The 17,500-nt window shown below is 45.9% G+C and overlaps 2 protein-coding genes across 4 annotated transcripts in view; one reads left to right on the top strand and one right to left on the bottom strand.

Annotated features, from left to right (window-relative positions):
- crip2 (cysteine-rich protein 2) overlaps positions 1–7,330 on the bottom strand; it is a 14,645-nt gene extending 7,315 nt beyond the window's left edge. The window contains exon 1 of the mRNA XM_083683244.1: positions 7,218–7,330. Within this exon, the coding sequence (XP_083539370.1) occupies positions 7,218–7,260 (43 nt within the window). The 5' untranslated portion in view covers positions 7,261–7,330. The remainder of the gene's footprint in view (positions 1–7,217) is intronic.
- Positions 7,331–15,953: 8,623 nt separating this feature from the next.
- Positions 15,954–17,500, top strand: part of mta1 (metastasis associated 1) — a 21,827-nt gene continuing 20,280 nt past the window's right edge. For all 3 annotated transcript variants that reach the window (XM_083684067.1, XM_083684068.1, XM_083684066.1), the window contains exon 1: positions 15,954–16,055. In XM_083684067.1, coding sequence (XP_083540193.1) covers positions 16,028–16,055 — 28 coding nt within the window. In that variant the 5' untranslated portion in view covers positions 15,954–16,027. The remainder of the gene's footprint in view (positions 16,056–17,500) is intronic.

Genomic DNA, 17,500 nt, shown 5'->3' with positions numbered 1-17,500 from the left:
TCACCCTTCCATATACCCCACACAGTCAGGAAGGGACCAGGCCAACTACAGTCAGGCACATCTCACACACGTGCACATCTCACACACATGCACTCGCACACACACACACACGCCACAGGGGAAAAGGACAAGGAACATCTTGACCCACTAATGAAAGGGCACCACCATCACCCGCCCCACCTTGTTATAGTAAGGAGGTGAGGGCAAACGCACACACTGGTGCAAACAAACAAATCACAGTTTCCAACGGAAATCCTCAGGATGTGTGTGTTTGTATGCTGTCAACACTGATGAGGATGTGTCAAAGTCCTAGCCTATAGGCTTGGAGAGATTACTCCTCTTTCAACTGGACCTCGAATCTAAAGATCTCCCAGATATTTATCTTCAATCGAGGCTACACACTAGCTAACCCTAACCCTAACCCTAACCCTAACCTGATTCTTAATTATTAACATACGGTGGTTTGAATGTCAGCCTGTCTCAGTCTGTTGATTGATGATGACCTCGGGAGAGGACAGAGGACCGAGTCCCGGCAGTCAGGGGTCAGACAGCGATGGGCATAGTGATACACAGTGGTACCGTACCGGTTCTGCACGTAAGCTGCTTAGCTCTGTTTTGATCTCCTGAGGTAAGCGCTTTGGTCTTTGGCTGGGCTACTCTGGGTACTGTCAGTATGGTTTGTGATATGGCTGAGATTTACTGCCCCCAAGGGCAACACTTTGTCTAGGGCAGGGCTACCTCATCATGAGGGCGTGATTCCAAATCACCTCTGCTACAAGGTGCATCTGAGGGCCACAGCACGCTTGGCAGACTCAGCTGTGATGTTCCACCATTGAGGACAATCACTCACGGCCCCACCTTCGCTCCCAGGGAGAAGATTGGAGTCATAAGAGAATCTAATAGAATCAGCATTAAAAAAGGAGGAACATTCATCAGTTGAATATCAAATAAATACTGCTCTCTGTAAACACGCCAAGGCAAATATAAGATTATCCATGTGATAGCCCAGACTCGAGGTAAGTGCTTCAATGCGGCCAGCAATGATCGTGGCATCAGAAGACATCTGCCATAATTGAATCACCTGTTTTGTTTGTTCAATAATGGGAACGGGGTGCACTGTTACGTGGGATCATATTCGGAAGGGCAGCAGATTCATTTCCCTGAGTGTTTTTGTCTTTGGGACAGTGCTATTCTATTTAGGGGGGAAAAGCTACAGCATGAGAGAAGGCCTCGGGCTAACAGCGTAAATCACAGGCACTGTAATTAGTCAGCCATTAAGTGAAGGGGAAATAATAACAAGGAACATGTAATTTAAAAAGGGGTCTATAGGGGAGGCTTCTAATGGGGGCTATTTCTCCAAGTGGCCTCATTACCACCCCTTAATTACCAACTGTAACGACGGCGGTGGCACCCAAACAACGTAGCCCAGGGCCCGCACTCACCACAGGCCAGGAGGAAGGAGGAGGTGATTGGAGGAGCTTTCACTGGCTCTCTGCGTCTTCAACAAAATCTGAGAAGCCATGACAGATAAATAAGCACTCCGCCCGGAACAACATTTACACAGCTGAACTCCCAGCATGCAACACTGCAGGAATGTCCTCCGGGAGTGTGTGTTGAGATCTCGTATGGGGGCATCTCTTATCACATTACTTGATTTAAAAAAAGTGTGTGTGTGTGTGTGTGTGTGTGGGGGGGGGGGGTCCAATGTACTCAGCAGACGGACATAACAGTACATAACAGTATGCCCTGTGCTCTCATATCTGATAGCATTACTTGCAAAAACTACCTATTAGGAGATATCCATGAAGAATGGATGATGTGTCCGTGACATGTTTCTTGATGTCAGTAGATAAGCCTACAGTATCTATAAAGAGAACACACATAATTCAATAAACAAATATGGTCAAATGCATTCATCTCATAGCTGTATGGCCATAAATCGTCACTTTATGCTGTTCATCAATCACGCCATCCTAGCCTACATTCTTTTCCCACGGGCATATGGAGTTGGACCTGTTTAAAACACACACACACGCCACAGCTCTATGCTGAAGAGTGTACATTTTTGTGGAAAAGTATAAAGCTCAAGCTATAGGCTAACTACTGAACTATTCATTCGCATGTCATTGCATGTATGATGTTATTAACGTTAAGGTAAATATTTGCACATTCCGGTTGGTTGGATTGATTTCTGCTTCAGCCTTCAGTAATGTGAACCCATCTGTTCAGCCTCCTCCCTACTGTAACACCCCCCTCCCTCCTCTTCCTGCCCTGGCCCCCGTCCCCCTTCACTCACTCATACACGCCAGCTGAGTCCACGCTGGCGTTTTTCTGACAGCCCTGTGTTAACGGCAAGTCCCACTTCCCATGCACCTGACTCCTGAAGGCCTAAAGGCCAGGGCAGGAGGCCACACATGACATGGAATGTACAGAGTACAGAGAGAGAGAGAGAGAGAGAGAGAGAGAGAGAGAGAAAGGGGGCACAAACAATTACGGCACAACCATCCTTCCACCTCCTCCGGCAGGAAGGGAAAACATGCAGCCTGCGTTCCTACTGCATCCTCTTTCTCCATTCTGCTCTTTTCAATACAGTTAAAACTATACAAACAGCCTCAAGGCTACACGACCTTTGCTTTGGTTAAAAGACAATGGCTATTCAGTCCTATGGCAAAACAGTGGCCTTCTACCCCACCCTAACACTGACCAGTCACAGGACCAGCCACATTCCATAACATCACATTAGGCTAGGCTATATAGTAAACAATTTTAGTTGGTGTGCTGCGTGTTACAATTGGTTTTCAGAGTCCATGCTCCTGGTGATGTGTCCCTGTAGGGCGGGGAGGTAGGATGGATGGATGGATGGATGGAGAGGCCTCTGGGACACACATGTTTGGATCCAACTCCCTCCAGCTGATGCAACCCCAGTGCAAAACTTGGCTCTGAAGACGTCTGTCGCCACAGTCAAGGCAAGGTTTCCTCTCTGTCTCTCTCTCTCTGTCTGTCTCTCTCTCTCTCTGTCTCCTCCACGAATACAGAGAATGACCTTGTGAATTCTCTGGGTGACGTAAATGAGCAGTAGTTAACTGACATCCTGTCTGCTCTGGTCAGAGGAGCCCCAAGCCAAGCACCGTAATAACCTAGCCACACTCTCACCCTTGCTTACCCTCACCCTTCTATCTCATATATGCAACTAGCCAGGACATTGTGTTCTAGGGGGGACTACAAATAGGACTAGCATGCATGACATACATTCAGAGTAGTAGTATGCATGCTACAATGGAAACAGATCAATGCTAATGACAGGGCACACTACAAGGTAGCCTTAGCCTAGCCTATATATTTCAGGTTAAATTGTCGCTGCTATAAGATTAACTTATCTCGTATTTGTAGAACGCTATTTGAAATTCACGTCATCGTCTCACAGAGTCATTGAGCTTGGTGCTTTCATTTCAAAATAAAAGGACTCGGTCTCAGAGCCTTTTAGTTCAGCCTCACAAAGTTGATAGTGTTCAGTGTTGGCTAGGGATGGTGGCTAAGAAAAAACATTTGCTTTGTGAGTTAGTGTGAGGCAAAAAAGCACTTCTCAGTCAATGTATAATGATATAAATAATGCAGCCTATGATTTAGCCTAACTTTCGCAGCCGGATGATTTCAAAAACCAAATAGCCTAGGCCTAGTCAGTCAGTTTTATTGAAGGATCATATCGTGACACAACAGTGAGCCGTAGGTGTTCAATCCCCGCAGGAGGAAAAGTCACCTCCATTCGAGGATCATATTATTGTGTCTGAAAGGGGTAGAGAGAGAAAGGGGCCCTCATTGACCAGTTTCACAGGGTCTTACAGGTTATGCAATGCCACAGAGCAGGAGGCACCGACTCAAGAAACGACCTTACATAACTGACGAGGCACATTCAAACAGCCCACTGGGGCAGCCAAGCGGAAAACAAGGTACTCTACCATCCAGAGACTAAAATGTGTGTGTGTGTGTGTGTATGTGTGTGTGTGTGTGTAGTAGTGTGAATGTTTGTGAGTTAGAAGAAGATATACAGGGAGTGTGTGGGAAATAGGGTGTTCTTGACAGAGAAGGGTTGAGAGGACCTAGGTATTCTAACTCCACTGAAAGGACAAATTAGTGTGCAGACAGAGACAGAAAGAGCCTTGTATGAATAGAGATGTCGTTACTCATTATAATGCATGAGGCACTTTGAGAGTCTCCGTTTAAATAAAAGGCAAGCCACCCCACTCCCCCCTCTCCTCCTCTCCCTTACTTAAATACAGGAGAGGAATTCAGGGCCTGGGGCTAGCTATACCCAAGTGAAGGAGGGAGATAAAAAAAGAAAAAAGAAAAGGGGAAACAAGAAAAGGAGAGTAGGAGAAAGTATGAACATCTCATAGTAGCACATCATCATTTCCGAGTTTGTTCACTTAGATGTCATGCACAAGAGCTGCTGCTGCAAATATTGGTCCACTTAATTCAGGTTCAAGTTCAGTTTAGTGAGCTTTCAAGTGCTCTCTCTCTCTCTCACTCTTTCACTCTCTCACTCACACACACACACACACACACACACACACACACACACACACACACACACTTTCTCTACTCCCTCTGGGTCACTGTCCTAGTCACATGTCAGTCAATAGTACCCTCTGCATTGCCAAAATCGTTTCACATTTCTGTACTGTAGCACTGGAACTTGACAAATATGTTGCCATACACTCTGGGGATCAAAGTCCTACAGACACAACCCTGCGGTCATGCATTCTTCAAAAGCCAACACTTAGCTTTTATTTTTGGTTTATTTGGATTTCATTAAAAATAAATCCATGAGAATCATGAGCAAAATCATGCCCCTTTGATGAATAAATAAACTGAGATTCTGACAAGAGATGAACAGTTCTGACAAGCACAATTCTTCTATCAACAAATGATGCTTTATTCTCCACTACTACAGTCAACATTTGTTTTAGTGGCGACAAAATTACAGCATCTGCTAACAACTGCCCAATAAAGAACGGAAAATAGCCTAATAAAACATTTCCTTAGATGCCAAAAGTTTCCATTTCAGACAGTGGCTCACCACTGGATTTTGACTAACTACATACTGTAGGCCTGGTCCCTCCAGAAAGAGAGAGAGAAGTAGAGTTAAACACCCACTAATTCAAATATTGGGCAATGCCAGCTGGAGGACCAGGTTGGGTACAGACAGAGGGTGGGCCCTGCACCTCACTACTCCATATGCCACGCCAACCACACTGAGCATTGAGACTCTTTCTCCACAAATAAGTGTTTATGACTATGTTACTACGTCAAGGAAAGCTATCGTAATGACACTATAACTACTGTACCGATAACGTGTGACACCTCATAATCTCATCTCAATTTGTTTTTAAAATCCAATTAAAATCATTTTGACATTCTCCACAAGGCAGGCGGTCATTGTTATCTCCTGGTATGCTAAACTGCCATGTCAACTTCCAGCCCTGCTTTGATCAGCAGTACATCAGCACCACCAGATACTACTTTCCTCCGGCTTGGGGGGGAGTCAGGTGTCAGAGGTATGTGTGTAGGGAGCAACTCCACTCCTTCTACTTGTAGCAGTCTGGAATTCCTGAGTGACATCACTCGGATGTTCCAAGCAGAGGGCGGCGGAGCCAAAGAGCAGTCTCAGACCTCGCCCCAAGCCTCATCATAGTCGCCTTTCACAGTCTCATCAGCCATTTACTAAAGCTGCAACATTATAGTCACTCATTCATTCCCTTTCTCTCCCATCCTCTTTATGGGTCTGACGTGGACAAAACCAATCACTGTTCCCAGTAGCCTAACCCCAGCGTCACTGCACGACAGTCAGGCCTGCCCCAGGCACACTCCACCCACCCTTCAGAATGAGGCTAACTTCAGCAGGCTGGATCTCAGAGTTACATAAAGAGGAATAAATAAATGAGCATGCAGCAGTGAGTCATAAACCGACTGCTAAGTATTAAGAATAGAAAAGGTGCAGTCTAATCAGATGAGTATAACAGTATTTGAAGATATTAAATCTTATTTGCGAGCAGCATTTTCCAGTTAAGTGACCTAAGGAGCGCTGTGGCCCCTAGGAAGAGCAGCTGCAGTACGCGCCGCCTTTGCAGTTATATAACAAGTGCCTTCCATTCTCATAATTGATTTTGACCCCATGACAGCTTCAAGCGCAGTGAGGTGTATAGGGCTGTGTAGCTGTGAGGAACAAATAGTGTTTGTTCCAGGCTCCAAATAAAACACAAAACACATCAGGTGATTGCTTTAGGTTGGGTTCACACTGGCTGCAAAAATAAAAGGAAGGTAATAGTGTCATCTAAGCTACCTAGGCTCAACACCTTACCCAAAGTGGATGTTTTGCATCGTTGTTTGCTGTCTGACGAAATGGTTCAGAACACACTTGCATAATTTGCATCCCACTGACACAGCTTTATAAGAGCAACAGAGCTTCCCTCTGAGTGGGCATTTTCAGCATATGGCATGCCATTATCACACTTTGAACAAGAGCACTCAGCCACCTCCAAAGCCAACTGCCCTACTGTATTATGCCAGGCACAACAAATGAACAATAGACTACCATCTCTGCTATGTTATAGTTCAGTGTCAAATACGATGAATCAAAATTTGAGGTCGGAGAGATAATGCATTAAATAAAAAATGTTTGACATTGATTGAATCGATATCTCAGCGGTTTTGTTTTGCTGAGGTTTTGTTATCCTAAATCGATACTATGTACTTTATTTACACCGTTAGGTATTGGTCCTCTAACTATTGATCCATAGTGTTTAACACTTATCCTAGGAATGTTATCCACGTGACTGAAGTCCTTAGCCTAGAATGGTCAGAATAAGTATATTGAGAGCATTTATAAATCCAGTTCCTCACAACTTGTCAAATAACACAATGAATGGCTCTCATAGCAAAAGCGGCTAGCTACTGTAGGTCAGTAAGCTGGACATACTCCTTGACAGTTTTGTAAACACTGAAAACATGTGCTTACAACCCAAAATTTCGTGGTTTGCTATTCGCATTTCTATGTGAATTTTCTACCATTTGGAATTTGTGTGAAGTACAACAAAGCGTCCAAAACTGTGACTGAACAACAGTACTTTGTAATCCTAGCATCCCGTATCATTTTGCTAATAAAAACTGAACCACCATGTGCACAAATTAGATACAAGAGAGTCAACGGGACAACTTACCAAAATACACCGTCTTGTCACACTTGGGACACTTCGAAGCCATGTTGCAATGTTATTATCGACGAAAGTGGTTCTGTTTACAAATACAGTTCTCTCCACGTTCTTCCTATCGCGTTCAGGCGCAAGTGCTCCGTTCACACAGAAGCTGAGAGCATCTCTTTCAGAACACCGCTCATCATTTGCATAGCCCCTCCCTCGTCCCGATGCCCGTCCTCACTTTCTCTTTGGCCGAGCCTGCGGTCAGTCACCAGTCGGGCGGGAGTGTCTTGGTCACTGATGTCTGCAGGGGCACTCCGCACTCCGCACTCCCACTTCTTTCCTTTTTCCACCACGCGAGTAGACAGTGTTTGGTTGAAGTACAATGCGCCCTTTCACTAGCCATGAATAGGAATTTCTCGGGGCAGGACAGACATTGAAAGTTGGCTGTTGATCTGGATCAGTCTGACCGTGCCATTATCTGGCATGAACTACTACACTCTGAGAGATGGAGTATTTAACTTTTGTGTTCAGATAGGGCAAAATATATATTTCATGGTCATATTATTGGCATGATGGAGGAGATCTAATTTATAAGTCTATGGGTCTAAGACTAGGTCAGATACTGTCACATCCTCTCCCCTCCCTATATGTTGACTTTATGAGTTACACCAGAGAAGAAACACACATTTCTTTCCAAAGTACGTGACTATTAGGTCACCCATTCACACATTGGTGCTGTCCTTCACCTTCCGGATCCTGCAGTGACACTCTGCAGGTCCCAGCCCAGGAACGGCCACACATTCTCCAGCTATTTCCCAGAGCGCTGTGAGTTTCCCAGCCGATTAGCACCAGCGCGCCTGTGTGACCCGTTCATCTTATCTCTCTGAGCGCACTGTTTTCAAAAGTGTTCCTGTTCCAACCGCCGCGCTGCCTGTGCCTGCTGACGTGAATGTCACTGAGCATGCCTCTCTCAGGGAACCCAGGACGGAGAGAACTGCCTCACGGGTGACTGTCTGTGCCAAAGAGGACATGACTTCATTAACGTTCACCTCCAGCAGTTTGCTGTGGTTGCAGGTTAGTGTTGCAGCTGCAGTGCAGAATCTGGCTCGGCAGAGATGGAGGAGGGGGAGGTGTGTGTGTGTGTGTGTGTGTGTGTGTGTGTGTGTGTGTGTGTGTGTGTGTGAGTGTGTGTGAGTGTGTGTGTGTGTGTGTGTGTGTGTGTGTATGTGTGTGTATGTGTGTGTGTGTGTGTGTGTGTGTGTGTGTGTGTGTGTGTGTGTGTGATGGCGGGGGGGAGGTTAGAAAAGAGGACAGAAGAGAAGTGGGGGATGGCGAGACAGTGGAAAGAAAGAGTGAGAGGATATTGTGAAGGGCTTAGTGAGCCTTGGTGCTGTGTGGTCAGGGGGACTGGAGTGGCTGGCAGGACAGATCCAGGTCACTGGACATTAGCATCTCTCTGATCTGATGCCTGGTTCAGACTTCAGACCAGTCTGCCGCTCCAGCAGGCCTAGATCAGCCACTCCATAGGGAGAGACAGACAGACAGACACAGCAGGGGTGTGTGAACCAGGGGTGCATGTTTCTACAGTGCACACCTGTTCCAGACCCCCCCTATTCCTCCTCCCCCCTTCCCCAGCCATCAGCCATGCTGCTAATCCATAAGGCTCAAGGGTAAACAGGTGCCAAGTTCCCTTAGCCCCAATGACAGTCCAGTCTCTCTGTCTCTACTACTTCCTTCCGTCTCTACTCTACCGCCCGCCCCCCCCCCCCCCCCCACACACACACACACACACAGACAGACACACACACACGCATACACGGACACACACATCCCTCTATTCTCACAGACGCAAATGCCATTAGAGCCACGTGAGCCATGTGACACACTCCTCACGGCATTCCCTCACAGAACACCCCACCCCAGCCCACCACACACTGCCTGCCTCCCCACCCCAGCCCACCACACGCTGCCTCCCTCCTCAGTCCAGTGGACACAAGCAAGAGGCTACCCAATGATTTACGTCAGAGTGGGAGTTTGGGCACCATTAAAATACATGCACATGCCTCAGAAGAAGCCACAAGCAGCTGTGGAATTTAAGAAAATGAGCGGTGTGTGTGTGTGTGTGTGTGTGTGTGTGTGTGTGTGTGTGTGTGTGTGTGTGTGTGTGTGTACAGTATGCATGCATGCCTGAGTTTGGTATGTGAGTACCATGAGTTTTGGTATGTGAGAAGAGAAGACTGGATTAATCTTTGAGATTTAACATTAACTTTTCCTTTAATGACTGGCTATATGTTTAAGAGGTGTTTTTCTTTCTCATGTTTACAGTTTAACTGTGCTAAGAACAGATTTGACCATACTCTCTTGGAGAGGAGTCAGATAAGCTGACAGGCCAGAGAGAGAGGCAGACACAACTATATCTCTACTCTACAGTCTTATCAGGCCTTCAGGGCCTGAGTGTTCAGTGTGTGATGGAGGGGACCAGGTATGGATAAGACCAGGGGGAGGGGTGGGCTGGCTTTATCTCCTCACTCTTCTCTGTGTTTTGTCATCCAAAGGACACTTCCAAGCAGTGCAGTACTAGACAATAGCAATGAACAGCCATATGCTCCACCTCAGCCTTGGCCCCAGCTCCAGCCCTTTCCCAACCACCTCAGCCTCTGCCCCAAGCTCTAGCCTAAACCCCAGCACCAGCTCCAGCTCCAGCTCAAGCCCTACCACGTCAGCCTCAGCCCCAAACTCTTACCTAAACCCCAGCCCCAGCCCCAGCCCCAGCCCCAGCCCCAGCATCAGGCCCAGCATCAGGCCCAGGCCCAGGCCCAGGCCCAGCCCCAGCCCCAGCCCCAGCCCCAGCCCCAGCCCCAGCCCCAGCTGCAGCCCCAGCCCCAGCTGCAGCCCCAGCCCCAGCCCCAGCCCCAGCCCCAGCCCCAGCCCCAGCCCCAGCCCCAGCCCCAGCTCCAGTCCCACCACCTCAGCCTCGGCCCGAGCTCTAGCCTAAAACCAAGCCCCAACCCCAGCCTTCACTCCCCACTACCCAGGCGCCAGACCACAGATGGCTGTGTGTGTGTCTCAGATTCCACAGAATGTCATTTTCAGTGATGTGGGGATGTTGTTTCACTCAGCACGGACATCCTTAGGGCTCCCCCCGGGGAGTTCCCTTTGCTCTCTCTCTCTCTCTCTCTCTCTCTCTCTCTTTCTCTCTCAACTCTCCCTTGTCTTATCTGAACAGGCTATCTTTAGGCCGTGTGTTTACAAATCTGCCATTTCATTTTCTTCTGTGTCTGTTTGTTTACAAAGCGGACGGAGGAAAGCACATGCTGTCTCCAGAGGTACACCAGGGGTGTGGCACACATGAAAAATCAAAGTGGTGGGAGGGAGGAAGGGAGGGGTGGGGTGGGTGGCGGCTGCAGTGGGAGGCTTTGAGGCTATATCTCTCTATACAGTATATCACATGTCCTATAATCTCTTACCTCCCACAATATGACGATACAGTATCATCTTTTACAGGGAGTTGCCTGCTCGGAGATACAGCATGTTTTAGGGTGGTGGGGGAGTTACACTTACTTTTTTTTTCCACTTCCAAAAATGACTTTTATTGCATTTACTCATACAAGTTTTGGCAACGGATTTCACACAACTGAGTTGGGTAAATTAGGAATAAAATGGTTAATTCAGCTTTACTTAATGTAGCCTACTCATGTTCATCTGACTGAATTTAGTTGAATAAACCCAACATAGCACAGTGCAGTTTCATTTGACTAAACGAACTCTTGTAAATCAAACATATTCTATCCTCATTGGATTTACACATCAGGTTTTGTCTACGGGTGGCACACTGGAGGGAGAATGTCTTAGCAACAGGAGTGTTCCTTGTGCCTTCGTGTTGGCTGATGTTCACTATGTATGAAACTGCTTAGCTTACTGTGGCTGTTTTTAGTATCTTGGTGTTTTTTTGTTTAACTGCTTGGTGATCAATTGCTGTGATAGCTTTGTCTGAATCAGCGGAAGTGTGGGTAGGGATTCTGCTGAGTGAGCCCCTCCTATCTACAACTCACTCAAACCTTCAGACAACTAATCCATCATCATGTCAATCCTATACTTTGCATGTGGAATGCTGTTGACATGGTAAAGTCCTAAATTATGTAATATTTGATCACAAAGTCCTAAATGATGTGATATATGATGACACACACACACACACACACACACACACACACACACACACACACACACACACACACACACACTTATATAACATGTCCTGAAGATTCAGGGAGATATGGAGCTTTAGGATTCAAGGGAGATAAAAAGGCGTTAGCAAGCATAGCCAGCACCGCCCATGAGAGAAGATGTCTCAATGTCTGTACTGTGTTACTTGTCCTCCATCTCTGACCGGAACACACAGTCTAAATTTGTCCAGGAACAATATCTGCTGCAGTGAAGAGGTCTTGTCTCGCCCACTTGGCCCTTGAGAATCCAGACTTATTCTAATAGAAAAAAGGATGAACACTCTGGAAAGTTATCTGGAACGCACAGAATTAAACAAAAGGCTGGTTTGTTTCAACAACATGAAATCCGGTTTTTCAAAATATTGCCTCTACTGTTTGGGTCAAAGTAAACTGATGAGTCACATTCAGTATTTTCACAGTACTGATCCACTGACTTTACGTAAGGAAACTTGCGCACACTGTGTTCAGCTCTTGTTGTATAAATAGACCCTTTCAACATGGGTTGTGGAGGGGGAAACAAAGCCTTCTTGTCCCTCAGAGGTGCTAATAGCTCCTAGCCTGTTGTTCAAGGCTGGAAGAGGCCTTTACAGCCAGGACACCCCTGGAGTTTATATGAGTTTACCCCCTGTTCCCTACATGGATAATAGCTGCTCTCCTCCAGTCCCCCCTGGGGTAGAGTACAGTACACCTAGTCCACTTGCCTCCCAGCATCCCTTCATGTTGCATCTAAAAAGCTGAGTCATAGTAATGCAGTACAAAAGCAATAGAATAGACTGTGTGCGTGCGTGCGTGCGTGCGTGCGTGTGTGTGTGTGTGTGTAACCAGATGATATACTTTTAGAAGCGACAGAAAAGGTTCTCCAAAACATATGGTCTTTTGAAGTATTTTAGTTTTGCATGGCTGGCAGTGTGGTTATAGGCAATAAAAGGACCGGCATGTAGAACTGAGAAATTCTATATGATGACAGTTGCCATTCCACAAGCTATCCACTGATAACTTCTTCATGGTTCCAACTTTGCGGTTTTCTGTACACAGCCACACACCGCTAACTGTCAGGGTTTCTCTCTGAAGACTGGGTGGTGCTGAGAGGGTTAAACAGCTGTCCCTCAAACTCAACGTGTGCGCCGGCCTGCTCTTTCTTGGCACACGTTCTTCCTGTGAGGGTGGGCACCAGAGACATAATTCCCCTGTTGGGTGGGGCAGATGGAGACACTGTGCCTTGGCTGCGCGGGCAGCTGGAGGGGCATTTTCCTTTTGCCAGACATTTCACCGTCTGACTGCATCCCTCTCTCAGTCTCTCAGTCCACACCCAGTGTCTATATGTGTTTCATGTTGGTCCGCAGGGTCAACAAGTATCAGTGACCACCATTTTTTAAAAATGAATTGAAAGCTGTTTTCACATTTCATCAGCCTAGACAGTAGTCTATTCCAGGGTTTTTTGGACCACTCTCCTTCATAGAAGCTACTTCACTTATCTGGCCTCCACACCCAAACTGCCATTACTCACCATACACATGCGCGCACAAACACGCACGCACGCACGCACGCACGCACACACACACACACACACACACACACACACACACACACACACACACACACACACACACACACACACACACACACACAATCTCTCTCACTCTCTTTCTATTTCTTTTCATCTCCTCGTAATCTCAAAGAACACTCTTGAAAACAGGAACGGGGAAATGATTGTGGTGGAAATAAAACCTCAGCGCAGTAGCACAAATAAGATGATGTCAGTGTGTGGGGTCTGGGAGCAACAGTCCTGTCGGTTAGCTCTGAGACTAATCGTCACTGAGCGTGTGACTCACGAGGCATAATAAATCAATTAGTGAAGTGTCGTTTCCGCCATCAGGGATGGCTGCCTCGTTTTACAATCTGACTGCCTTGCACTGATGGGAGCATGTGAGGACAATAGCAAAGGTTGTGTCGTTCGGACCTCTGCTGGTGACTACAGGTATAGTACAATAGGAGCATCATGGAAATCTGACACTCAGTAGCATACATATTCAATGAATCAGGGAAGGCTGTTGGAGGTAGAAATCGGAGGACGGGCTCATTGTAATGCATGGAACGGAATTAGGAATGGTATCAAACACATTACAATGACCCCGTCCTCCGATTTCTACCTCCACCAGCCTCCACTGCAATGAATGGTTTGTGGATTTCTTTGATGAAGCATAACCCTTTCTACACCAAAGCCCCATACATATTCAAGCCTGTACAATGTGGTTGTTAGAATTGGGAGCGTACATAATTTGATGTAGGCTATGGCAGGCATGCATTGTAACCATTGGGCATGACTGTTCCATGCCACTGGCCTAGTTAAAAGCAATACAATAGTGCCCCCTGCTGTCAGATACATGTACTCACATACCAGTACATTGTGCTTAGTGAATGGAATCTAGCTATAAGGTAATAACTATGTAATATAACTTATTTTATATAATATATTCGGAATCACGCTCTCGTGATGAGGTATGTGATCACACTCTTGTGATGAGACTCAAGTGTCACCCTTGAGGATGTTCTCTTGGCCTAATTTATTTATCCCTTATTTTACCAGGTAAGTTGACTGAGAACATGTTCCCTTTTGCAGAGATGAAAGACAGTAATGTCTTCCACGTGGGATACCCAGGTTTGAACCCCGCCCCTCATACATACTCACTGTGACAGGGATGAATGATGGTGTAACAATAGTCCCTTTATTCCAATATCTCCGTTTACGGTGGCTGGATGTAATTAAAACTCCTGGTAAGAAAAATGGAGGAAACATAATCAGACACTTGGAATGGAAACAAGCTTAAATTGATCTCTGCTGTTTCAATGTCTGTCTTGTCTGTTGTATCACTGAAAGGGGGATGTACAGGGAGAGGCAATCATAGGTTACACACTGCAGTCACAGTGCAGCCGCAGCCAGGGGAGTTCCTGAACAGACAGTGTCTGGGCCAATCAAACCCCACTGATTGAGGCTCATTAGGGAGAACACCTGCAACTGTACAGTGGCTTGACAGCTGAAACATCTGGCATAAAAACCAGCGAATACAGAGCACATCTGCGCAGCAACGAGCAGCCAAGCAGACAAACAAGTCATAATGCAGGCACTCACAGCTCCCCAAAAGAGGGAAAGGTTGGTGCATACTTTTATTTGCTCAAATTGAGAGCATACTTGGTATTGGCTCAGTTTAGTTATTTGTTGATTAATGTAGGTTGGGATAGGGAGGATACTGGGAGGATACTGTCGAATAATTCTTACTGACTGAAGACAGCAGTACTGGACACACACACACACACACGCAAACACACGCACGCACACACACACACACACACACACACACACACACATAATCTTGCCACTTGGTCTTGAGACCAGAACGCAAGCAAGCAGGGAGACAATAGTATACCTCAGCACACTTGGAGTGAATTAGGTAAAGACCATAGATGTATTGCTAAAGACGCATGATTGGCTTACTTAGATCACATGACTGCAGATTGTGGTCCCTGTACGCTTGGCCCAGTAATTGAGGTTTCCATATGGTATAGATCAGATGTACGCCACAGCATTCCGCCTTGGCTACATTTACAATGAAAAACCACCTAATCAAACACAGTACACCATCGGAAGAAGCAGAGCTCCCTCTGAGGGAGACTAGACCCCCTGCAATGGATAAAACTCTCTCAGGATATCTTAGGATAGACAGTCTTAGAGAAACCATCCTCTTGCCATGAGCCGTACAGGCCACAGTGCTTTAGAGGAGGTTGAGGTTATTTGCAGGCTTCAGTACAGTAATGGTAAAGTGAGGTAGTTTGATGGGTGAGAAACACGCCTTGCATATACTGCAGTATCATTGCAAGTAGCTGCTGTACAAAGTCAGGGATTGAGCTGCTGCTCATTGTAAAGCATATTCTGCTGTATCTAGTATTCTACAAAACAAAACAACAGGGAATACTCATGTTAAACATAGTATTCTTTTCTTTATTTAATTACAGCATAAAGTAACAGATTTTCTGACACATTTCATCAACTTCTCTCAACCTCTCTCAACCACTCTGTCTGTCTGTTGTAGGCCTGTTGTTGTTTTGGATGTGTAGACAGGCAAGGAAAATAATAGGTCAAGGGACACACCACTATCAAGTTTGAATTACAGGAGGTTTAGCATTTGAGAGTTCAATCCGACAGCAACAGTTGGGTATTTCTACATTTCCATCCCCTGTAACAGCTTTGTGTGGTGTGAGGGAGGCGGGGTAGGGAGAGAGCGCAGTGATGCTGGATGAATAGTGCCCCCCTCCCCCTTCCGCTGCCTTGTCCCACTCCTCGCTCGTGCGCCGACTTCTAGGGGAAACCGCTTTGTTGCGAACTGTATCCAAATTTTACGCGGGTTACCCAAGGCCGCCTCAATTCAAACATTGTGCCCACAAAAGTAGGTGTAGAAAAAATATGCGTACTGTCTCTTTAAGATCCCTTGGCTAGTCCGCTTCGTATTGATCAATCCACCATTTTCCAACACACAGCGGCGGCAGTGGTAACACAGCGACGGCGGCGAGAGATACCCCTACCTGGAGACGCCAGGACCCGGGGCAGTCATGGCAGCGAACATGTACCGGGTTGGAGGTAAGGGAACACATTTTAGTACAATTTTGTATCATTCAAGTCGCGCTCGCCATGGTTCGTCGCGGGTTTGCAGCATGGTCTGTCCTTCCTCTTTTATTTCCTAAAGCTGAAGTGCCTTGTGCTTCAGAGGATGATGATGGTGACTGTGAGGAGGAGGATGATGAGGAAGAGTATGGTATTATAGCTAGGGACCTCGGATCTTCTTCGTCTTTCTTCAGCTATACCACAATAACTAAAATTGATAGAGAAGCCAGTATTCTCACAGCATTTGTTTTTCTCAAATGCTTAGCTTAACCACGATAAGCTTTTAAAAGTAAAGTTTTACATGCCAGTCAGCTAGCTTGCTAGCTGGCTAGCGTGAAGGCAAGTATTCTCTATTTGCCTATTATTGGTCTAAAAGTTGGCTACTGTGGGGACTGAAGAAGCTGCTGGTCTCATAAAAAGTTTCTGACTCCCAACTAATAAGCATACAATACAACTTGAATAGGTTATATAGGTCAGCTGAGCAATTTTGTTATTTTAAACTCATCAAAAATAGTATCAAACCTGTGATCTGATATAAAATGAAGCTTATCCCTCAACATAATAATTCATTATTCATAATATTTGACATTTTGACATAACAATACATAAAGTTGTTTCATTTGTGAGGTAACTTACCAGCTGCTGCTGAACTCTGGATGAAGCAGTGATAGAAAGAGTGTGTACTGTTTACAGTATATGTCCCACACTCAACATGACTTTATAATACAGTAATAATACAGTAAGCAATGACAGTAAATTGAATAATTGCCTAATAACAAAAAGTTGACTGTCCAGCAGTCAAGCTTCAAAACATTGTTTGTGTGAAAATGCTTCAGCTGGACAACAACACACTGACAGAGCCACTAGTTATGAATTGTGAATGTGAGTCAGGAGGGGATGGATGGGGTGAATGCGACCAGTCATAGACAGACAATACCAATAGGCCTACATATTATCCTAATGGGTTGTCAGCTGTTCCATTTGTTAGTCACACAAACCATTCAGCAATTAAAACAATAATTTTCATATGTTTCTTTCAGCTCTGGTGGTGCTCTGTGTGTCCACTGAAATGGTCAAAGGATTGTGTTGTTGGTGTGTTATGTTTGTGGTCAGTCTATTTGGATGTTGACATGCCTGTCCCTGTATCCCAAATGAACCTAGACCCTAGCCTTTACACTTACATAGGTACTAAACTGTCCAGGATGCAGCGTAACTACGTAAACCTACCTTCAGTGCAGTCATTTTACCTGCTACACCAGAAGCATGAACAGTTGCGTGTGTGGATGCAGAATGAATAGCCCTCCCAATATGTTTCTGCATGGAACTTCAAATGTATGTTATGTTGAGTGTCCTGTCAAATCGGAATATCGTCATATAGGGGTTTGTCTTCAACATCCTAGACCTAGCAGCTTGTTTTTCAT

The sequence above is a fragment of the Argentina silus genome (genome assembly GCF_951799395.1).
Source record: "Argentina silus genome assembly, chromosome: 13".
In the NCBI taxonomy this organism is placed as follows: Eukaryota; Metazoa; Chordata; class Actinopteri; order Argentiniformes; family Argentinidae; genus Argentina; species Argentina silus.
The sequence above is the reverse complement of the archived record's forward strand: the minus strand, read 5'-3'. Positions and strand labels throughout refer to the sequence as shown.